A 24,495-nucleotide genomic window follows, 5' to 3' on the forward strand; every position below is an offset into this window, starting at 1 on the left:
GTACGTTTTTTCTCAAGAAATAACCGAATAAACAAAATGCAGCGTGCTTTTTGACATTATTATTTGCGGCCTAGCATATATGGTAGTAGGTTCAGTTTCCCTTCAACAAAAAAATCTGAGTGGATTACCCTAGTAGTTCTTATAAGACAACGTTTCACTTACTAAACGAAATCTATCTATTATATTATATATTATGATGATTGCGCAAGGGCTCTGAAACCTGTGTACCACCATGTCGGTCTGGAGGGTCGTGCCTGATACAGGAATCCTTCTCAATGGGAAGAGGCCACGTCGAAGGAGACCTTTGATATCATGCAAGATTCTGATCGTAGCTCTTCTTACATGTATGTTCCATACGTTTATGATCTTTTAGGATCTGCTGTAGCACAATTTATAACTCACAACCGACTGACACCAATCTGTATGCATCATCTGTTGTTTTTCTCGACCCTTTTCAGGATACGCGCACCTTAGATCCGGAAGGGAACACACCCTTCGGGTTACGTCCGGCTGCTTACAACAGTGTTCAAGCCAACAGCAGAGAGAAGGCTGTCTATTCGGCATTAAAGTGACCCTTGCTACAGACCCAATCAGCGTAAGCGCCGAATCGAAGTTGTCAACACAATCCCAGTCTCAATCTAATCGCCAAAAATACAACTACAGCAAAATCTGACCCACCCAGGTAATCTACAAATTATTGCTTTACTTGTGTGTTCCTGAAACAGTCTTCTTCAAAGAACATCCAAGAATTAACCGCCTCATCCGCCGTTTGTCTGGTGAAGATTTCGTCAAGGTTACCTTTCTTTTCGTCGGCCTACAGCTTGATTTGTCCTTCTCTTTGCGACGAGGTGACCTTCAATCCGTCATCCTGCCCCCCGCGGCCCACGAAGCGGCTGCCAAAGCCGGTAGCGGGGCCGAAGGTGAAGCCGCAGAGGCCGCAAGTGCTATCATCGGCATAGCCAGCAGCGCTAGTTCTTGCAGTGTCAGGCGAAAAGCGTTTAGTAGTTGCGTCGCCAACATTAACGGAATTGGCCAAGATCTTGGCCTGGGTGCGGGGTTGGGGCTGACAGATTTCACTGGAAGTTGCGCGGCTCTGAACGATCCGCCCTCACCACGCTGCTCTATGATGCTTATGATGGACCTCTACGAGGAGTCGTGCCTCCAACTGCACGAAATGATTGAAAGCGACATAATGGCTTCGTCCGAGCTAGACTGTGGCGGAAACGCTGAGCTCGGCTCGCCACATCTTCCGCCCCTCGAAGGCATGGGAGCACTGGACAGTCTGGACCCATCATGGCTGAGCGACTCACAGGGTCCCCTCAACAGCAACGACCTCGACAGTCTCGACGTGGGGCTCATGGTCAACCCACAGACGGGTCTACCATCACTATGTAAGTCTACATTAGAATATTACATCTTCCTAAATACTGCTAGATGCCCACGCGACAAGCAATGCTCACGATCAGTAGCTGACGCAACACCCGAAATATATCTCTTGATTTGCAGACGAAACTGAGTACAATTCAACCGGGACATCATATGTATGTATATGCACACGGTCCAGTCGAAATTAATCTGAAAGGTGCTACCTTCCGTTACCCCATAGACATTACACCCAATATATTTCCATTAGTGTATATTATACGTCTATAGTGTTTTATATCCGCAGTGACCTCGTGCCAGGCGAACCAGTTAACTGCTTGTTTGCAGAAATTGCCTCTTTTAGAAGTACCAGCATTTGGGAATAGATTTAAAATTACACATCTTAAAACTATGGGAACGGCTACCTTCAGTGCACGGCTTACGTTTGCTCATATATATATATATATATATACATATATATGTAATGCATATGTGTATAAATCGCCAGTGATTCGCGTGACCTCTTTTGTATCGCGCTCAGTAATCGTACATGACGAGGAACGGATGTTATGTTAAGCAATTGGCTGTTGGAAAGCTCCGTCGTTGTTGAGACGCCGCGGCCGCAGCCTGCGCTGGTCCAATTACAAGTTTCGATCATTTCGAGCAGACGCTTTTTGTCGCATTCTTCGTCAAATAAACAAAATAATAATGTTGAATTTTACCCGGTCCTGGGCCGGGCAACGCCTGCAGCCGTAACATATAACGAACGTCTCCTTGTTTTGCAATGCATAGCCTAATGATGTTTATAGAATTTAACTGATCTTGCTAGCAACTTGTTGTTTACAAAAATTGTTTTTTTGTTGCTTCTGCACTTTTTTCGCTTTTTTTAAAGCCATGTCTATGGTACGAATTTCATAGTATGGATTGCTGACCCAAATAGGATACATATTGCTGCTCATAAAGGATCGTTCTCACAATCTTAGCTCTCACAATATACGTCGCAAGAGGCAACTTTCTGTATTCTGGAAATTATAAGTAATAGATAATGAATGTTCGTAGACATTTTTTTTTCCAGAATTACTCGCTTTGTGTGGTCCATGTACGAATGTATGTTGTGGGCAATACTTTGTAAATCACAATAAAAACCCACCAACTCTGCCATTGGTCAGACCCTACTTTCTCTATTCGATTACTTTCAGTGAACGTGTCGTTGCACCATCGAAAATTAGTTGATGAACGACTATAGAATCGCTATCCTATGTAACCGCTGTCTTACGTATTTGAACAGTACGCATTTAACGGTAGCTAATATGATTTGGCCATATCCTGCACGCAAAGCTTTTGTCAACCCAACTACGCTATCTATCTTCTAGGAATCCTAAGTCGCTACCAAGTAACTTAGATCGTCCTAGCAGATACAGAACGCTAGGCAAAGCATGTTATCTGAGAATTTGGCGTTTCATTGTGTTCCATTTAGTGTGCTTGAAGTCACCGTTGCTTTCTACTTGTTATCGAGTATAGATAAAATATCCATGTCTATCTACTTGCTACTATGGCAGGATGTTCGATCTTCCGTGTGCATTGTCTGTTGGGTGGTCTTTTCCATTTGTCACCGAATTCAGATACTAATCTATAGTATAGTACAGTTGAAACAACCATGCGTCGCGGCCTATACATCTCTACGTCTCAGCGTCTACATTTCGAAAGGAAACACTTCAAGTTCAATTCTGTTCGCTTGCATCCATTCAATCATTAGTTTTGTTTGCCCCCTTCGTACGAAAAGTTAATGGGCATAAGTTTTCAGCAATGAGCGTTCAATATCGCGAGCGTATCTGAGCACTTCTGATGCCTGCTCTGTTTGACACTTGCCACTACTTTCTCGACAACAATTTACCAATCGCCTTACCACATGTGAGTACGTGCTCGTCGATCTGTCCACAAGGTGCTTACATGGGGTAACGCGACTGGCAAACCATTATCGGGAAAGGCCAAACCGAAATCACTGTGTCAGTGTCTTCTTCCTTACACATATATATGTGTAAGGATATATCCCAGGAGACGTACAGACGACTACAAGAAAGGAGTATTACAAAGCACTCTGTTTCCCAGACCTGACATTAATGCACTTTTTTGTGGGAACACCTTAAGGATAACGTTTATGTCGGAAAATTGACAAAACAAGGTGAATCAAATGCTACAGCTCACTTTGTGGTTTACTAGCCTTCCGTTATCAGCAGCCTAAGGTCTGCGGTCGAAGGAAACGTTATAACCATTTAAACTGAGTACAAATCTATTAGAATATATATATATATATAGGAGGTTTGATTCTATATTTGCACGCACTGGTGTAAACCGTTCACGCGAAAAAAACTCAAGATGAAATCGTTATGTACTGGGGTTGCCTGCAGCCCAACTTGTTGCAAATTGCAAAAAAAACTTATCACTAGTTACGGAATTGAGAAAAAAAAACAAAAAAAAGGAGCGTTATTGACGCATTTGCTATTGCGTTTGTACATACCGTTGAACTTACATCTACTTGTCAGACTCTGCGGAACACTGACCCTATCACATAAAGCCATATATCGCACACGTGCATAGTACCAATCACTGAGTTAGAACTAACAGCGGCCCGACGTTGGAATCGTAGTTATGCCGATTTCGGTGGAAAAAAGGACGATTCACTCCGGTTTCAATACATAGGCCAGACAGTCTACGGACGATGATATACGATCATTGGTAGCTGATTGGCCTGTTTGATTGTGTAGGGTGGCATTTATTTGGCATGTAGGCGCGGCTAGAGGCTATTTGCCTTGTGCTTTGTCCTTGATCTGACAATAACAATAACAACGGCGGCGGCGGCGGCAGCAGCAGCAGCAGCAGCAACAATAATAAAGGATCAATCTCTACGTAAAAATTAAACTTTCGATCGACGCCTGCTAGCAGACGAATCACAGCCGTACTATTCAGTAACAGCCTTATAATCAATCCATCATCATCGACGAAAACAGCGCCGCTTCGTGCGTCTACGAGTGGGGTCGTCACCGTGGCTTGCGGGACGATCCGCGCGTCGGGCACCTAATCACTGTGTCAGCGAAGTCGCACAGTCGACCACAAATGAACCGCCGGATCTATTCGTCCACGTCAAATCAGCTTGAGGATCATTGCCGGTAGTGCAAACATCTATCGGGAGGCACGCGAGCGTATTTTTGCCAAAGAGGACTGTAGATAGGCCGGCGGACACTCAGGCAACAATAGGACCGGTGTGTCTACTGTTGACGAAGGACTCGAATTACTTCTCATCGTAGATCCACAGGGGATCGTTTTATGTGCGGAGGTGCGTTTGTATTCGTAATTTAACGGCACACATTTGCTGCTGCTGTTCCTGGTTCTGGATTGATAACGTAAAGAAAGTCTCTCCCCATCCCCCTGTCCACTTAGCCACCAGCAAGAGAAATACGTTCGCACTGAGCGCAGGCCCGATAGATGGACAGGCAAAGACCGTTGGAGAAAGATACAGTACGAAACATAAAAAAACGGGCGGCGAAGGAGGGGCGGAGAAAGGGGTTTCGAGTGGACAATTGCTCTTAGTCTTGCTGGAGCTGCTGTGTATCCATCTATTTTATCTATGACATTCTTGTCACAAGGGGCGTTGTTTGACCGCCTTCGCCATCCGTTGGCAGTGGTCCTTTGCTTGGTTAACACTGAACGATGCTCAGCAGCGATTCTGGTCGCAGTTATCTTCGCAGCAGCGTACAGAATGTTTAATATTACTGTATTTGTTCTCTACGATATACAGACGTAAAAAATACTGAGCAAAAAGCGGTAACTAAAAACAGACTGATACTTAGTTTACAGTTTTTAACCATTTCAAGGCCAGTCAGATGGAAGCAAATAGTACCAATATATATTTTTTTTTCCATTGGCAATTTTGCACCATTGGACTACACGATCTGCTGCCTTCTACGGAATAGCAGCCATTCAAATTTGGTAGCTAGGACACGATGGCGGTTTTTTTTGTCCTAATTTCGTGACAGTATCGGCAATATGTGTCTCGGTAAGATTTCCAGCGACCATTAGAGTAGACTATCGCGATGATGATGACGCATTGATATTCCTATTGTTGTAGAGTAACGCGTCGCATAAATACGCACATGTGCCCACGGCGTTAATTTTCACATGAAACCCATGTTTCTCTATGGAGTCTGTTTAAAGGCCGAAATTCATCATCAGCCACGGGATACACCTGTGCTTTGCATGTGGTAGTTTTTGCGCGCTGTTCCCCTACCATGTATACTGAAGCGTAGCTAACGACGCCTATATTTACTTCGTATTTTTCTAACTTAAATTGACGATGAAACGGACCATGGCTACTCTTTAGTTAGCTGCTTCGTGAACTCATGTAGTCACGCCTAAGCCGCCATTGCTGCCTACTACTAACTCAGTTTTTTCTGTTCATGCTGGGCACATACTGCCCCGCCCTTTCCTATGTAGGATCATTGCTATTAGTTGTACAAGTGGTATTTATTAGCATGGCCAAAGCGTCGTTTCGTATTTTCTCTACGACGAGATCATCTTTCAAGTAGAACTGCCCCTGTGTGTTTTCCCGTTCCAGCCTGTGGGGTGGTGAATCCTCTGCTGTTAGTACAGCCGCTACACAAATAACTAGCGTGTCGTTCTTCCTCGAGTCTCTTACCTTTCTGTGTGATTCATTCGGCTGGTCGGTCGGTCGCAGATTGAGAATAAGCCGTTCTTTTTTCTCCTAGACTTTGCTATTGCTCCCTGCATTTCCCTGTATTGGTTTCCCATATTGCGTCTGCCCATAACGAATAGGTTAGGGTTGGTCCGTTCCTAGTGTATACACGAATCTAAACGAATGGTTTTGGTTGGTTCGTTCGTTTTTTTTGGCGAAAAAACACGGATCGAGAAAGGCAAAAAAGAGAAATATACTGGCAGGTAGGCACAGAATTGAACCAACTACAAAGACGCAGGTAGCATAGAGACACCAACGACGATAGACGTAAAATAACCGAAAGTATAGTTCCGCAAGACACACGAACGTGCTTGAGGTCGTCTCTAGTGCAACAGTTAAGTAAAACACTATGTAAGCTGTAGTGCTATTGCAAGTGGCGTTTCTGCCGTGTACCCCTAGCGGACTGCTACTTCGAATTCGTTGTGTCTCCCCACCTGATATCATTCTGCAGTACTCTCATGCATTTGTGCTCTTAAGATGGCTTCCTTGATACCCCTGCTGCACATTACCTGCAGAGCCGTTTGTCTAATTTGTCATGATCCTTTCACTTAATCTTACACGTGCATCTATATAAACAGTGCATCTGCTACGGTGTTTGTACAGGTTAACGATCGTCGACCTTGCACTTCTCGCTAAGATAGCACGAAAGGGTTGCGTTGTTACCCATACATGCGTACTCACTTGTGCTAACATAACCGGATTGTAGTCTAACATGTAGAAGCAGGAACCGTGTAGCGAATTCAACTCGAGGCACGGCCGATTTTTTGCAGAAGTTAGCCCGATCTCGGCTACTATGTCAGCATAGCAATTTTGCTAAGAATATCCCTAAAGGAATATGCTTTTATAATGAAAATGAATTAGAAAAAATGAAAAAAAAAAAAAGAAACAGCTACCAGACTACGTCATTTCGTGTTCACATTGCACGCAACCCTATCCTGTTGCCCTATTTTCTTCTGTTTGGCCTAAACGTTGGGCATACGCTTGTTGTCTGAACCGACGACGACAAAGAAGTCCCGATCTAAACAATGACGGCTATAAAAAATAGCAAACGAACACTCCCACAAACCAATGGAAGTCAATGTAACTAAATGTTGCGTTACAGCCGTTCTTCTAGTGTTGGTCGCTACGATTGCTACCTGCATCTCACTGATGTTTACTATTTGTCTATTAGTTCTGCTAGATTCAGCTCAGCTTCAAGTTCATGCTGGTGCTTTGAAAGCGTATTGGGATCGGACGGTTCGTCGTGCGCTCGCTGCGTTTGGCCCTTACGTACATGACTAGCTAACACAGATCAACGAGAACCTTACAAGGAACAATATATTTATGAATACCAGCCGGCTCCTGCTAGTGCTTACCGGCGATCCGGTCGTGTGTTCGCTGAGTTCAGTAGATATCATCAAAAAAAAAAACGATGGACGGACGATCTAAGATAGTTTGGTTGCGATGAACAAAGATAGGGCCCCATATTCCAGCAAACGTCAGGCAGACGAAGAAGAAGTAGTATTACGATGGTGGAGCGCACTGTTTGTCTGTATCCGTAGGTCGATCCATTGGCCTACGAGGATCAATGCTGCTACTTTAGCAACAGACCGGGTTAGTAATGATTCAGGATTCAGGGTGACAAAGAGCATCACGTAAACAGGTATAACTACGTAGCCACACGAGCGCATGCACGTACAGTTAAGGTTTGCCACGATTGATCTTCGCCTCGAGGATAGGAAAGATTATCCCATAATAAGAGCAGCAATGACTACAGAGTCTCGGGGGTGGATAGATCTGGCCGGACTAAATCGTACGTTAAGCTGTAGGTGGTTCAGCAAGGCTCCGTGTGCACTTTGCTCTAGGCTCCCGCACTGTCGTCGTCTTAGGCGGCACCATATGTCGCTTCGAAGATTTTCGATTCGTATAAATAAGTCTTATGTAACCTTATGAACGTGAGCTAAGGTCGAGAAGCACAGGAGACGGAAACATGAAAAGATGAATACATCGTACGGTCGTCCACTGACGCTGTTACTGCAGCTGCTGCTTTAACGTTCTACGCCGCTGTTCTTCAATGGGCCGGCGTTGCTTCATGTGTTTTTGCCCACTTGAGTGAGTTTTTTTGTAGGCCTTTCATCTTGGCCTCTCTGTTCTCCCCTCTCCGTCTATTGCTTCTATTGCCGTTGCTGTTTGTCGCTTATGCAGCCTTGTAATGAATGCAACGTTTGTAACCGAAAGCTAGGAAAATTGGCCACGAACCCTGAATCCAGCATGCTTTTGTGGGATAACAGGCCAACCGCTGATGAGGATTAGTTATCCGTTATATACTGGCCGATGCTAAAGTTGTCGAAGAAAACGGAGATCTAAATAGGGACCAAGACATAACATAGAATGAAAATATGACGAATGACAGATAACGACGCGACTGAAGCTATTGTAGCCTAGAAACATCCATGTAGCATCCATGTAACGTAACGAACTCGCTCGTATACACAATACGAAAGTACGAAAATACGAACGTGGATAGGAAAATCTCTAAAAAAAAATGGCGAAGAACGAAAAATAAAGTGTGAGGAAGACAGAGGCAATCAAAATGGTGATAAAGTCTAATTCCACCTACATGTGTCGGTAGGTAATGGAGCAGCGAATCGAAAAAAAAAAGAAGTCTTCATTCGTGTGGCTTCAGCCACCTCATCGTCGATGTCGATTTCCTTTTAGTGTACCTCTAGAAGCTACTCACCACTATATACAGACGCTGAAATTTCAATTATGTTGTTGACTACCGCTATCGGTCGGAGAAGTAAACTTACTTGGTATGTCGAAATGGCTTGACTAATGCCATTTGGCAGAACACGTTCGAGTATCGCTTCGTATCAGCAGGGCCTAGCAATGAAACGGCCCCTTTTCTGTCATGATGCTTCTGTAGCGCCCATAAGTTTGCCTTTGCATATATAAGCGCGTGCTTTTAGTGAACTGATGTCTTGTACGACCTTATGTCAAGCAAACCCCTAGGACTCCTGCAGTTCAGCAGATGTAAATAACTCACTAAAGGGTATATACATAATCTTATAACCTCGTAATCGTATCGTTAAATCTATGATAATATATCGACCTCAGCCGGCATGTAAAAACACTAACGATGCTTCCGTGTTAACAACAACCGCAGCAAGGGATGGTGGAAAAAGAATCGAAATAATAACACTAGGAGGTAGTCGGTAGAAAACATTAAAAAAATGCCGTCATGGTTAAATGCACGATGTGTAATTTTTCTTTAGGACACGCCGGATCTATAGCAGTGTCATCAGGCACTTGAGGTAAAGCTAACGTCATTTATTGCCTATTGGACTTTATGTGCGCTTCACGTCATAAGGATATGCCCGATGCATATAGGTGAAAATCGAGTGTACATGAGATTTCTTTTTATATTTTCCAATCACAACAGTTCCTTCTTGTGGTAGCATGCACGGTTCCCGCGCTGATCCGGTCTGACGCTGTTCCGTACTAACTAGAATTTGCTAGGCGCGCACGACAGTTGTCGAAAGGCATTAAGGCCATAAAAACCATCTCTTGTTTGACTGGTGAGCTGGTGGATCAGAAAGACAGTCGAAAAAGCAGTGAGCTATAATTAATTTGCCCTTGTTGAAACCAAACTAAATAAAGGCCGAACAGGACAACTATTACATTTTCGTAAGAAATTGCTGGTCGTAAGTGCGTGTTTGTTCAGCTTGTGTAACAATTGATTTTGCTTCATTTCAACACAGTACCTACATTCGATCCTGCGTCGTCGTATATGACTTTCGGTGGAGCTCAGTGTGGATTTAGCGCTCATGTGCTAATGTCTGTTTAATGTTTTTGTTGTTTTCGACTCCTTCGTCCTTTTATTGGACAGCGAAGGAAAACGTTGTCGCCAAATCCTTCAGATAACTGATGTTAATGATCACCGATGATTTGTCGCGCTACGACCATGTATTCCACCAGAGCGTCCACTCGTTCAGCAAGCTGGCTCAAGCGATGCCTCTATGCGCGCATCGTTCCTTTAGGTCATCTTTTGTTTCAGCTCAACCTCTCCCTCTCTCTCTCTCTCTCTCTCTCTCTCTCTCTCTCTCTCTCTCTCTCTCTCTCTCTCTCTGTTTTCAATGCCTCGGTGACGGCGTTTGCCGGATCATTTGCTATCATCTAGGTTACCCACCGTCGTAATGTTAAGCGGTTTCGTATAACAACTAAATATGTGTATCCTCATCTGTATCCATTGGCTACGAGAAGCGGTACACCGAAACTGAATAAGCCATACATAAACACACACAAACACACAGAGAATAACAGAATGATGATGGTTCAACATGCCTATATATCATTATGGCAGAATGTGTGCCATACCTCGAACAGTTCATGTTTTCGTTTAGAGAACAAAAACAGCTACATCGATCAGCTATCTATGTTTAGCTGAGTTCAAGTTGGCCGATAGGTGCACACGTCGATTGCGACACATGTTATGCAGCATTCTATTGTATACCAACTTTTTGTAAGAGTACAAAGGGTTGTTTGAAAGCTTCATATACGCTTTTTAGCCGAATGCTTAGCTTAATCTAAACACTTAGGATCGAGGGTTGATGCTGTCTGCTACTGGGTCTCTCGTTCGATTGATCTTGCGGCCCCAGCCAGCTCAGCTAAATACATTTCGATTGTTCAAAGGTTCGCTACTTTGCCAATATCTGTAGTATGATAGATTTTAGGCATTTTCGATAAGTCGACCGTTAACGAATGGCAAGGAATAATAATGATCGATGCCCTTTTTAGTTAACAACCCATATACGTATGAGAAATAATCTACAGTATATACGGTTGTTTAATGAGCATTGACTACGTTTTGAATTTAAAAATTAGTATAAAATAGAACTTTGCGCCATTTTTGTTGATGGCCTCGCGCCATTTTTCTAGTAAGACCACACTCCTAAAGCTACTGCAGTTCCTGGCCGAAAAATTCAGACAGGTGACTTTTGCCTCTCTTCATTGAAGCTAAATACATATCATCGGCTTAGTTCTGCCGAGACCAAAACAGATGATCAGTTTTGACCTAACAGCTATGTGGCCTCTCATATTGTCCTGCTCGAAGGCGACGTTCGTTCAGTTTGCTAGCTCCCGTCGTCCTTTTCAATGGCTAGTTATAGTATTAGTTATTAACGGTAGAAATTCGAATCAATCGTTTCTCCCAGACGGTCCCAGAAGACTCGTAAGGTAGGATTCTTTTTCAATCTCATTAAACGGCCGAGGCTAACCCTAGAGAAGGTGATCTTTAGAGAAGAGTCAGCCTGGGCTCTGCCACAGAGTGTGGCAGGTTGACTTGATTTATCTGCGTATTATTATCGTATGTGACTCAATTTTTATTTTCTGAGACATACCGAAAAATCAATCCACCTGTCTCTGCTTTTGCGGCAATTTATTTCCTTCAAATGGTTTAAAATTATGATGATCGTGGTGGGTCATTAGCTTCTTGGCGATATCGTAGTTGTCCAGCTTAAGCTTTTTCGTAATTGATTGACAATTACGCGGCGCATCTTTTACACCGAAATCTCAGAGCCAGCTTTGAGCCGTGCTTTCCCTTTGGCCATAAACGGGACGAATGGCAGCATCCATTGCGCTTTCATTGTAATAAAATTATAAAATGAATTTTTGCAAAAAAAATACCCATATTCACGGCGTTCTATCTGAAGCTCGAATAAAAGCATTCCAACAATTTTAGCATATCTACTACTGTCAAAGATCAGCTTTCAGATGACACTAAACCCGATCCGACGCGACTCGTATTACCTGATACATGATATATTTAAAGCCATCTACCAGGAAAAAAAAACCGGCCGGTATATTTTTGACGACCCAGTACATTACAAAGAAAGCAAAACATAGCAATTTTTTTTTTAATTATTATTTTTGTGGATGTGAACTAAACGATGGGTGAGTAATATAATATCGTGATGGAAATTATATAGGCAACCGTCCAAAGATAGTAAAAATAGTGACTAAGATGGGCCTGAGCGGCAAGAGATCCTACAAGAACCTACATACCTTGTATGACATACTACCCTGCTAATATTTAGATGTTTGGCTGCAGAGTTTTCATCTGTATTTTGTTTAGTTGTTAATTAATCAGTAATTTTTACTTTCGTAAAAATTAATCTCAAGTCACCATTGCATACTAACGCTTAATGGATACATATCGTCAGCTGTGTATAGGGCACACACTTACGTAATACAAAGCAAATAAAAATACCTTTACATACACGTAAGTGGTAGCTGATAAACGGAACGACTGCCCTCTTATAGCTAGCAATATACCACACCGAAACACAATGAAAAACAACCTAGCCCACATTGGTGGCAGCGTCGGTCTGAGGAATAGTCCCGCTCGTAGTATCCATCCAAAGTACGTAGTCCCCACGCCTGCTAGCTTCGCCATTATCCTCTAGAGTTCTGCTGCCAGCATCCTAATTCGGTGATAAGGCGTTGAATACAGACTGCAAACTCGTTCTGTGCCCTTCTAACGCCGACACTTAGCTCATAACATGTCTCTCGCTGCATCTCTTACTATATCTCAACACTGTCTTTCAGCTGACACAAGCAATGTAGCTCAACAAATCTCTTGGTACCTTCGTTCTGCGCATCATCGTTGTGTTTTTTTTCGTTAGCTATTCCTTCTTCTTTCTGTGTAAACAAAGCTCGAAAAAAACGACCGTCTGTAGTGCGACCTCATGCGATTTTTTGAATTGTCGCACCCTGAAAGTGGATGTTGGCTGACCGTCAGCTAAGATATCCAGTCGACGTAAACACGTCGCGATATGAGAACGTTTAAGGTGCTACTTCTGCTAGCACTGGCTTTCACAGATTGGTTGAACGTGAACATGAAGTTTATATAATGTGTTTACATATATGCGTGTGTGTGTGTGTTTGTAAGGGTGTAAAGTCACACGATTTCACATCCTTCTTTTTAGTGCTATACTGTATAATAGAATCACTAACCCAAACGTTTGCTTGTGCTACTGTTGTTGTTGTTAAGATGTTATTGTTGTTAGCAATGTTATACATGGCAAGTTATTAAGCAATTAGTATACTATTGTATTTTTGTTATTGCTATCTTTTCCATCTCATCACGTTACCACAGTCGTCATACGTTAACGCTGGTTTACGGTCGACGTGTTTTTTCTTTCTTTTACATCATCTTACCACTTATTGCGGTAATTTTGCTATGACAGGTTCCGGAGGCACGTCCTCCATAAACTTGAGCTCAAGCGGAGTCTCTTCCAGTGGGGCGACCGCGTCGCCCTTAACGACGAGCACCACCACCACAGCGTCGGCGGCCACAACTAAGAAAAATGGCGGGGCATTCACGCTACTTGGATCTGGCGGTACTAGCAGCAGTGGCACAAGTTCCAATGTAACAAATTCTACCTCGGCAGGTTCTACAACTGGGTCTGCGACGGTAACCAACGGAATTCTAAATCATTCGACAGGAACGGCCACAAGTAAAGGCTTGACAACGACTGTCGCTAGCAGCGGCGGGATGCAACATCAGTCTGCGCAAAATCACCACAACAACTCACACCCGCATCATCACCATCAACAGCCAACGACGCCAATTGGAGTCGGTGAGTAATATCAATAATCATATTAGTATAAAATTATAATAGTCATTTTGCTTTGCTGACCACGTACTCTTCGCACGTACACGCCGTTCTACGAGGCTCGAACCAATGGCAACTCCTTATATTTATTATTGTGTTCAGGTGCTGTCTCTTAACTAGCTGAGCTAGTGCCAGATTGTGTGGACCATTCGATAAAACGAAAGAGATAGAAAATTGCTGAATCACTGAGTAATTTTTGGCACCGGAGAGGCGCTATTACTTCTGGAGTCTGGCAGGGTTCTGTGAAAATGAGTGAGATTTGGCCGTTTATTCAACTAGAAACAGCCTATGATCAAGTCTGCCTGCGAGTGGCGGGGTACGTTAATTAGCAAGTCGAACCGTCGCCACCTTTGAAGGCAGTTAGTGATAAACTTACATCACTTCCGAGACACTGCTTTCGGACGTCGTTTTTGTGGATTCTTTTGTTTACTTCTGTGATCCGGATGTGCTTCTGTACGATGCGTTCGACAAGTGAAAATCGGATCTGGGCTCGGATAGTTCGAATTCGTTTGAATAATCTTTCTTTCTTGAGTGTAAATACGGGGTTCGATTTCCTCTCACCGTTTAAACGGATCTATTTTCGTCAAGACACAGCAAAAATGTGATTTATTCTTCATCTGAACAGGTCTAGTGCATAATACCTTACATTGCCCGCCCGACTTTAGCCCAAAGAGTCCAAATTCTAGTTTATCAGCTCTGCTGTGACAGTTGTTACAGACAACAGTTGGCTGTCTGTTCCTACTGACGCGCCGGGTCGAGCTGTCCTGGGTCGGGTCGAAACGTGCTGAAAATAACCGTACGCAGCAACAGACAGGATCTGCGAAGCCGTTGGTTTTCCTGTCGCCTGGACGAAAAAGCCGCATTCAGCCTATCAGGTCTAATGCTTGGCTTCGGTAGACGTCAGGCAATGTCCTACCTGAAGAGTTTGCTTGAGTCGACATGCCTGAACTTCAAACCACGGACTAAGGAGACTTCAGCGTCATTCGCGCTCTAGCCTATAGTAGATTATAAAGTATTGCAATCGGTAGTACATTAAAAACTGCAGGATGTGAGTATGTTTCTGGAATGTAGGAAAATCGTACACGTGACGACTCAAGGAAAAGTAGGGCAAATTAGAATTATTTACTAGCACCAAATACCCTATGTGAGAAGACGTTTGCATGTTCCTTATAGTAACAACGCACACCTCAAAAACGGTTCGGTTATGTTCTAATTTGCGATATGATTTGCCAGCAGCTTGGATCATGCGTTTGTGTTTGCTCATTAGATCTCTGGCTATATATTATATATATGGCTCTGATTATATATATATATATATATATATTATATATATATATATATTATATATATATATATATATACATCACACAAGGATGTGCCCACACATGGCACGTTTTTGCCTCTTCGCAAAGAATCCCCTTTCCGGGTCAGAATATCGACTGATCAATCTATGGGAGCAGCGAAGATATCTACTGGTTTTATGAGGCCGGACCGGAACGAAGGTCACAGATCTTAGTGCTTTTTTGCATTATGATTAGTGCTAATCAATCTGACTATATAACATAGCAAATCAACTAATTTTCAAATCTGTCTTACACGTGAACAACATTAGCACCTGCACCCTCTGTTCAGTTACCGAAACACATGAAGTATCAAACGTTTGCCCTAACCATAAGGAGAGTGCTTTCACGTGCTTACAACCATACGTGTTGTCTGACAAAACCGTCATTACGTGTTACGTGTATATTATTATGCTGGAGACATTAACGAATGCGTTCTTGCGTAGCATTTTTTCTTACTTCATACCAGAAAAGTAATCGATATGCATAGACGTATACAATCTACGTTCCGTTTACTCATTGATGCTCACGGTATCAGCGAAGGCAAACTGTACCTTTTCCTCAATGAACGGCTTGTACGACCAATGTTATTACAGCTATTGTCATTACTCGGGTCATTGAATTTGTCCTGACGCTGGTGCGGTGGCCCTGCTTTGAATGTGACCAATGCGTCACCGCTAAAGCTAAATCTGGGGTCCCGGCGAGCAGAACTTACGGCAGGACGCCACTCTGCCATTGCATTTTTATTCAGTTATAATATATAACGCTACAATCAATAGTCGATCGAATCGAAGGCTCACATGACCCAGAGGGCTGTCTCGTTACCTCGGCTGTCTCGACGGCCGAGAGCTATCAATTTTGAATGGAGATTAATTTTGCTATCTGGTTATGATGTATCACTGTATTGAAATTGAATTATACGAAACGGCACCGTATTCCTGCGAGTGTTGTCTCTGTATAGCATTAAAGCTTGATGCGACGTTTCGCAAAAAGCGTCCATTGAGATTAAGCACGTTATTTGTACAAACACATTTCGATACGTTATACGATATAACGTAATGGCAGTTACTGCATCCGCGGCTGCACTAATTCACATATGAGCAAAGCTAGAACGTATAGAATATTTCTGCGTTGTACATCGATGTACATCTTTCATCTATTCATGTTTTTCTGCGTCACTTGTGTCGTCTGACGTTCGGTGAATGACGCTCAATGGAAGCACACATTTTCGTGTGAGAAGAAGACCTTTTCGTTGTTATCGGCCCGGTGTGTCGAGCTTCATTGAGCACTGAATATAACGGCGGCACTTCGTTTCAACCTATCCCCGAATGGATTCGTTCGTGGTAGAACGAGTATGTCTGTGATTTATAGGCTGGTCCGTTGGTGAACTTCGCTATTCGTACGGACCGACGAAGAGTTCCGAAGTAACAGATGGTTGGAAACTTCGTCGTCCGCTCGACTGACCGGCTAGCAGAGAGTCGACAGAAACGCGTTGTAGCCGCAGACGAAAAGCGTGTGCGCTGTTCATCTTAAATGTGGAGGGCGCAATCCGTTGAGCACTGAGAACCGTTTAGGACTAATGTAAATCTGTATAGACTTAAAATAATAGGTTTTCGTAGTAGTGCCTTTACTTTTTCCTTACCTGGTTATTTTGCCGTCAATTCGTGTGCTGACGTTTCGTTGTTGCCCATAGTATCATACGCGTTTTTAAATACCTGGTTTGGAGACAGTGAGAAATTGCATCGAACTGGCGGAACAGGTATTAGAGAATCTTATTCGTAACGTGGAATATTTAATTAGATTTCTGAGCCTCCCGTTCGTTCGAATCGAATCGATGAGCTTGATCCGGACGGCCCGCTTCAGTGCTTTTATGTTCAGGTGGACTGAGCTCACTCTGAGCTACGCGATGTTCCCATGTAAGCCATGTCTCGAATCGCTCGAGAAACAATTGTATCACGTTGATTTCTTCGGATCAAAAGCTAGCCTTTCTGTCGAACCTAGAACCCAGTTTAATCGCATCTGGAAATCACCATAATGGGAAATACAGTTTCATATTCGATAAAATTGTGAATCAATACCCAGTAGAAGGATGGATCTGCGGAGATTTCCAAACGAAGCCAGTTGATCGATCGACCAATCGATTGGTTGGTAATTGTTGGTCTTATGCTGGAGAGGTAATGCATAGTGATGCCTTAGAAGCTGGAGTTAGCAGTGATGACTCATGATTGAGATCGCGTGGGGAGGTTGCGTCCCGGGGTTGACTTCGGATGAGCTTCGTTCTGGAGCCCTTTAAGCCTTATCATGTAGCGCTAAAAACAAAGAGGGAGATTCGCGTGAAGCCGATTGGATAAAGGTGCTGCCCTTAAAAAGGAGAAATACTAATAGGCATAAGACCTATTTTGGACCAAACAAAAAGCAACTGTATGTAAACTGTTTTGCAACGATAAACACCGTACAACTCTAATTCTAGTCGAATGATTTTGTCTGCCGTGAATGTGAGGTGTCGCGCAGCAGCAGTGAGTCGTAGCAAACCACATTGACTATGATTAGAGACAGAATTGTACAAGAGTATAATGCTTCACTCACACTTATTTCTATAGCACTTCATAGCCGTTTGACGACTGACTAACGTCGTTCATGATATCCAGTCTAAATGTGCCGCTCCTGTTTCTTCAAGCGCCTGTCACGCAGCCGTCAATGGAGCGGTCGTAACAGATTGAGGCATCCAAAGTCTATACCGCTGTAGTCGGACGAAGGCTTACCGATGACAGGAAGTGCGCATCACTAAGATACTTCTTGACATTGGCGACCAGATACAATGTCAGGCTATTAAACATTAATGCTGCCCACCGGCATCAAGTACGAGACGTTATACGTGCTCATGTGCATCTGATCGACGGCTAAGACTGAGCTTTAACGATGGGGCGAACCCAGTTTCCTTCAAAGACACAGAAATAGCGAGTCTGTTGCTAACTTGACAGGGTTGGCTTTGCGATATAATCATTTCAATTCACGCAGTCCTGAGAAGAGACTAAATTATAGCGAAGTTTGAGCAGTTACTACTTGAAAAGAGCGATCTGGTTCAGTTGAACTTGAACGCCGCGCTGTATAAGAGTTGTGATTGAGAAACAGGACAACAAAGGTAATCAGGACGAGATGTGAATGCAATCGTCACGAATAAAAAAACACGTTTCTCAAGAAGTCATTTTCGAAGCCGTTCGAGGTGATAACGGCATATGAAAACTACACACGATAATTGGAACCGATCGTATGCGACTGTTTCACACACAGCGAATTGGGGCGCTAAAAGATATTGGGCCTAAAATATTTCATTCAACGCCTTGAATGCTCCATGAAATAGCCTACACTGCGGGCATATTTGTTGGTGTAAATGGAACCCAACGGAGTACTAGCCAAACTGAACTATGACTAGCTAGTGATTCTGGCACGGGGGCAACATCTATACGTCAATTACTGCTTGCCAGTAATTGGATAGATAAAGCTGTTGCATTGATATGAAAAAATTGGCGGAAAACAAACATTACGCCTTGTTGGCAGTATCCACCGCGCTGGCGTAGAGGGAACCTATGCTGAACTAAGGAATCTTAAAATTGTCAAAGAAATAGAACAACATGATGTTTGTAGTTCGACCGTGAGGTCACTAACTTCTAATGAAGCAAGACGTAAGAAAAGAAACCTTTGTTTTATTAGTACCTAGTTAGTACCTAAGGACCGTCACTATTATCGGTAGCGGCAGCATCGGATAGCGGGCACGGGGAGGTGCATAATCGTGTGCAGGGTATTGAACTGTACGGTCAGTGGTATAGCGTTTCTTCTTTTACAATCCGTTTGTGGCAGCTGGCGCGGGTTTTGTCATGACGCTTTGACGTGCGTCACGTAACTGTTCCTTGGGTCTGTCCCAAAAAAAATGGTGAAGTGTTTGTTGCTGCACGCAGATCTAGCCTTTGTATTAGACAAGCTTTCACTTTATTCTGCGATAATCGTATAAGTAAATGCTCTCGATAATTAGCTACAGTAATTAAGAATTAAAGAAGCATAGGATTACAGCTAAGGGCCAATCTGTAGGTGCGCAATCGATTACCACGAAAAGCCAATTTATCTGTTACCAGGGAAGTAGAAGCCAAACGAGTTCTTCAATAGTGGTTGCACGCGAAGAGAGAATACATAGTTTGTCCCTCATATACCAAAGAAACATAACTTAATTTCATGCATAAAAATGAAAATCTATCCAAAGTTCTATCGATTAATCATGATCAGCTCTTTTGAGCTAAATTTATAGGAACAGGATTAACTAGGAAAGATATGAGGCCAAGCTGACCACTCATACGGCCTTACTACAGAACTGTTTAGTACACTGAAATGTATAACGAACCTGGACGCTACATCAGCTGCTACGTGTTAGTACAGATGCGCCAACTACGGAAGAAGTTAGTTATCATAAGACGTTGTACGGCGACGTTGTGGACCTGTTGAACGCGAGGGGAAAAGTCAAATACGCTTTTGACAAAGGAAGACAGGAAGCGTTTCGTAAAATATCGAAAAACGCGGCTAGCAGCAAAGGGACACCATCAGATTGAAGAACAATGAATACACATAATAATATTACTGAACAATAAAAATTAATACATTTGTTACCTAAACAATATCCGCCCTATTTCAGCGTCCAAATGATAACGGCCAGAATAATGAATACCTTCAGGCCTTGCTATGGTTGTATGCTTTATCAAGGACGTAGATATTCGATGAACAGCAAGTATCCGCTCAGTGTATGTGTGCTTGCACGTGCTCGTCCTTGTCAGTGCCTCCCTGACCGTCAAAACCGCAGCGGACTGGCAGCTGGTCTGCCTGCGGTATCGGCTGCTGCTGCTACCACGATTCTTCTATGGATTTAGTGCCTGGACATTCGTCCCTGTCACAGCAGATGATACCCAACGGCCCGCCACTAAAGGTCGCCAGGCAAACGGCCAACAAGGCCGAGCGAAAAAAATACTGCACAGCTTGCTTCTGTTATTTTTTTTTTCGATAGAAGTCTATCGTTTGTTGTCTTCAGCTGTTCCGTCGTTGTACCCTTGCGGGGTCGGTCTTGATCGGCCGGTTTTACTGATTACGCCATAGCGTCTATGACGACTGGGCGCGACAGTCCAATGGTAAACGACTTTTCGCCGTGATCCCTGTTGAAGTCTTCCTGGTCGACGTTTGCTTCGGCCTCTGCTAGGTTCGCTGACTTTCTTCGCTGGGCTTTATCACGAAAGAGCGGCGTCGCTTAGATTGATGACACTGTGTTCTTCGGCTAAGTGCTTAATGTTCTTTAGGCGACGTCTTTCCTTCAACTTCTCTTTCCAATAGAAAAAATCTACACATGTCCTGTCTTGCCATGCTATAGACGGGCTGCCGTAAGCTTTCTTTTTTCAACAGCAGCGAGAAGGGCAGGTACAATGACAATAACGACGGCGAGGACGATTTATGCGATATGCCTTCATGCTCCGTTGTCGTTGTTATCGCCGCCAGTATTTCTTGTGCCGTTCTGATGGTTGCCACTTCTCTAAAGGAATTCATTGTCGCGATCGAGCCTTTTACGCGCACCCGTGCCATCATCCAACGGTAATTGAACTGCAGAAACTGAATGGGAAATAATGGGTGAAGGCGCTTGGCGCTAGACGCTGAGGTCGGCGAGGAGAAACTACTCCCAACACGTTCATTCTTCAGTGACATGTACAATTATATAACAACACGTGGACACCTTGTACGATTGTTGTCAGGTTCGACACTTTGATTAATTATGAAAAGAGCTACCATTAAAAATAATTTATAGAATTCTAATCGAATGCGAGGTTGCCTGAAGGTTTGGCACTCGTGGAAGGATATGATGATATTTCAGGTACGACCGGCTGGATACATACTGTTAGGTTAGACACATATACAGCTTCTTGAGGTGAAGTCGCCGCGGAACTGAACGAGCCGTTGAGGGTCCCTCTTAGCGATATCTAACAAAGCGTTTAAGGCGTCGTCGCTGCTACAATCAAATTCGTATTTTAGATATTGTCACCCTCCTATAACGAGCAGCTCCTCCAATGGTTGCCTTATTGCCAAAATAGAAATTAATAGCTGAATAGTTAATATTACTGATCGTTTTAGTTACGGTGTCGTCCATCCAGCTTTGAGTGCCTCAATTACTACGAGAACGTATGAGTACCTACCATTGAATAGAACCTATTCCTTTTCCTAAACAACAGTTTTCTCTCTGAAAGTTCTCTGAAAAGACGACGTTACCATCGCAGAATTTCCACTGAAGAACAGTGGTCATCATTTGAGAAACCGAATCGATTTGGGTCTCATCTGGTCGTTTCGATATCACCAAATACTGAACAATTGTATATAGAGGTAATTTCCAAGGTCATTCGTAATGAAGTTACGCCTTACTGGACTGTCGTCGTGGAAATCTGCCCCGGCGACTGTAGTAGTTTCCTGTCAAAAACGTTTTGCCTCACCAACGTTACCACACACATATGTTTGTTTTATTCTATAAACCTGTTCTATTTAGACAGATACAGGGATTTACATATTTGTCAAACTTAAATGGCAGGTACATTAAATATTTTCAATATATATATATATATGTTGTCTTAAAATGGGAATATGTCGTTCATTTGATACAGATTGGACTATATGAACGATATAAGCAGATGTGGGAACATAGGTGATTCTTGGGTTCGGAAAGAGTTTACATACTGTAAAGTAAGCTGCCAACGAACATCCAAAAAGTGGGCACATTTTCACGGTTATTTCCGCGAAATTATAGCGGTGTTATATCTTCAAATCCATTTACCATAAAGCATGTATGCAATCTGTACCGGATTTATAAGAAACACATTTAACTAATTTGTCACGCTATTGCAGGTAACTCAACGTCAGCTGCCACTCCAGTTGGAGCGGTCGTCGCCGGCGGGGTTGGGGGTTCGGGGGGTGTCGTGGTTAGTTCGACACCACAGCCCCTCACTGCATCCAATGTCCAGGCGCTGTTAGGACAGCAACAACAGGCCAATAATGTACACACCGCTTAAACGTTCCTCAACCCTTGCGTGATTTGATTTCCTTCATAGCTTCTTTAAACTATTACAGTTTATACAATGGTGCCCTCGTCTATCTTGAAGTTGATTTAATGACATATTCGTTTGAAGCCAAACACGTTAGTGAGGACTTAGCTGAATCTATGCAAACATTTCTATGTATCACTGTGATGCCCCTCTGAAAATGTACAGAAGCTTTCAAAAAGGGGTCAAGCAGGTTCAAAAAATATTAACTTTTCTTTTCATTTTTCGAATCATTTTGATTTGAATCACAGGTAAGCCAGATCTCACTATCACAGCCAGCGGCGAAGAAGGGTCGGCTGACGGTCACTGCCGATGAGGCCGCCGGTTTGATAAACGGAACTACTGCCAATGGAGGCTTGGGAAGTGTCGTCCTAACAGCGAATGTGCTCGGGGGCACAACGGCGCTGGGCGCCGGGGCAGGTGGTGGTCCAGGCGCCCCAGGCGCGGGTTCGCACAAAGTCTTTCCCAAACCAGCCTACTCATATTCATGCTTGATTGCTATGGCGCTCAAAAACTCGAAGACGGGCTCGCTCCCGGTAAACGAAATATACAACTTTATGATGTAAGTACAACGATGCAACAGCAAAAAACAGACCACGACAACGCTGTGATTGTATAGAACACTTGCACACGTATAAAAGGAGTTATACCACAAAAGAATGGCTAAAACTGAAAACAATGGCAGAGTCAGAAACTCGTGTGTCCTGTAGTAAAGTCCAAAGTAAAATGAACTTTGAAGGAATTTGTAGTTAGATGCAACAATCGTTACTCCCTAACGTGATTCAGATATCCTTAACTTACCAGTGATTGACGTAGTAGTAAAAATACTAGTCGATTTTCGTGGCTGTTTACTAACTTTTTCAAGTTATAATTGCGTGTTGCGTGGCATGGACAACTTGATTCTACGGGAATTTACGGGGTTAAATAGGCATACGCATATTTGCTTAATCACTTTAAGTGAAAGAACTTTTGAAGAAGCTTTGTTTAGAACACGTTTGTTGATCTGCTGCACACACATATATAATATATATATATAAACCATGGCTCACCTGTTTTGCTATTCTCTTATAACGATATGCTTTGATTATTAGCCACGCAAGCTCACGCGCTGTGCGTCTCAGAGCGGCTGACCGTCAAATTACTCAAAAACTGACTACAAGGCAAACTCCTACGTTCCTTTTTTTCAAGTTTTTTTTTGAACAGACCTTCAAAGGCCGCTAATCAAGAACTAAGGGTTTATTCCTACTTAACTTATTCTAGTCTAGTTCAACTAGGCTACGCGTATGTTCTTCGCGAGGCGAATTTCTGTCCATTGCCACCGCTTCTTCTCTGACGACGACGACGCCGCCGATAATAACAACAACAACAAAACACGAACTCTGGTTTTTTAAGGCATAATAACAAGTTGAGAAATGCTACGCAAAAGGCAATTTGCATTTTGCTGTTTAACTTTTGACTCTTAAAATCGAAATGGTCACTTGGGCTTTTCCGAGCCAGCGACCCTTTCGTATGTTTCAGCCAGTTGCGGAGTTCCGCGAGATCCGGGTACAGTCCGAAACACTTCGGTAGTCCTTCGGTCCGGTCGGTATCCATGTAAAGCGGGTCTCTGCGTTTGCCCGCTGCCACCGCAGCAGTCGTTAACGTCTCCTACCTTGTTTCTGTTTCACATAATCATCGCGGCGTTGTTTTTTCGTTATCCTCTTTTCTCATTTTGCGTTGTGGTGTCTGTTAGATATGTCCATGCTGCTCGCCACGCTGTTTGGTTGCGGTGTGTGGTAAAAACTGGTAAAATATGTGTAATCTGCTGTTGCTGCTTTGATCCATTTTGATAGTTGTCAACTTTTTCGGATCGGCTGAAGCCCGTTGGCAATCCAGTTAATTGCCCTCGGCAACAAACATCATCATCGCCATGTCAACAACGAACGCCGTTCTACTATTATATCTCGTCATCATGGCTATTAGCATTACTATTGTTGTATTACAGCCTTCAATTGCTACTTCAACTGCGACCCCTCGCTCTCGGACAATCGTTGTCGATTTTTAGGCGCTAGCCTTTCCGCCGTAATGAAGAAAAACAGGAATCAAGTCATCATGATCATCGCCAGCAGCAACAGTAACAACAATAGCAGCAGCAGCAGCAGCAGTAGCAGAAGCAGCAGTAATAGTAGTAGTAGTAGTAGTAGTAGTAGTAGTAGTAGTAGTAGTAGTAGTAGTAGTAGTAGTAGTAGTAGTAGTAGTAGTAGTAGTAGTAGTAGTAGTAGTAGTAGTAGTAGTAG

At 43.3% G+C, this 24,495-nt stretch overlaps 1 protein-coding gene across 2 annotated transcripts in view; it reads left to right on the top strand.

Moving 5' to 3' along the window:
* LOC111265862 (uncharacterized) overlaps window positions 1-24,495 on the top strand; it is a 67,760-nt gene that overhangs the window by 33,579 nt on the left and 9,686 nt on the right. For both annotated transcript variants that reach the window (XM_022842843.2, XM_022842844.2), the window contains 4 exons: window positions 459-1,391; window positions 13,339-13,731; window positions 22,026-22,174; window positions 22,471-22,781. In XM_022842843.2, the coding sequence (XP_022698578.1) occupies window positions 1,124-1,391; window positions 13,339-13,731; window positions 22,026-22,174; window positions 22,471-22,781 (1,121 nt within the window). In that variant the 5' untranslated portion in view covers window positions 459-1,123. The remainder of the gene's footprint in view (window positions 1-458; window positions 1,392-13,338; window positions 13,732-22,025; window positions 22,175-22,470; window positions 22,782-24,495) is intronic.

Source organism: Varroa jacobsoni, unplaced genomic scaffold, assembly GCF_002532875.2.
Source record: "Varroa jacobsoni isolate VJ856 unplaced genomic scaffold, vjacob_1.0 scaffold_1019, whole genome shotgun sequence".
Lineage (NCBI taxonomy): Eukaryota > Metazoa > Arthropoda > Arachnida > Mesostigmata > Varroidae > Varroa > Varroa jacobsoni.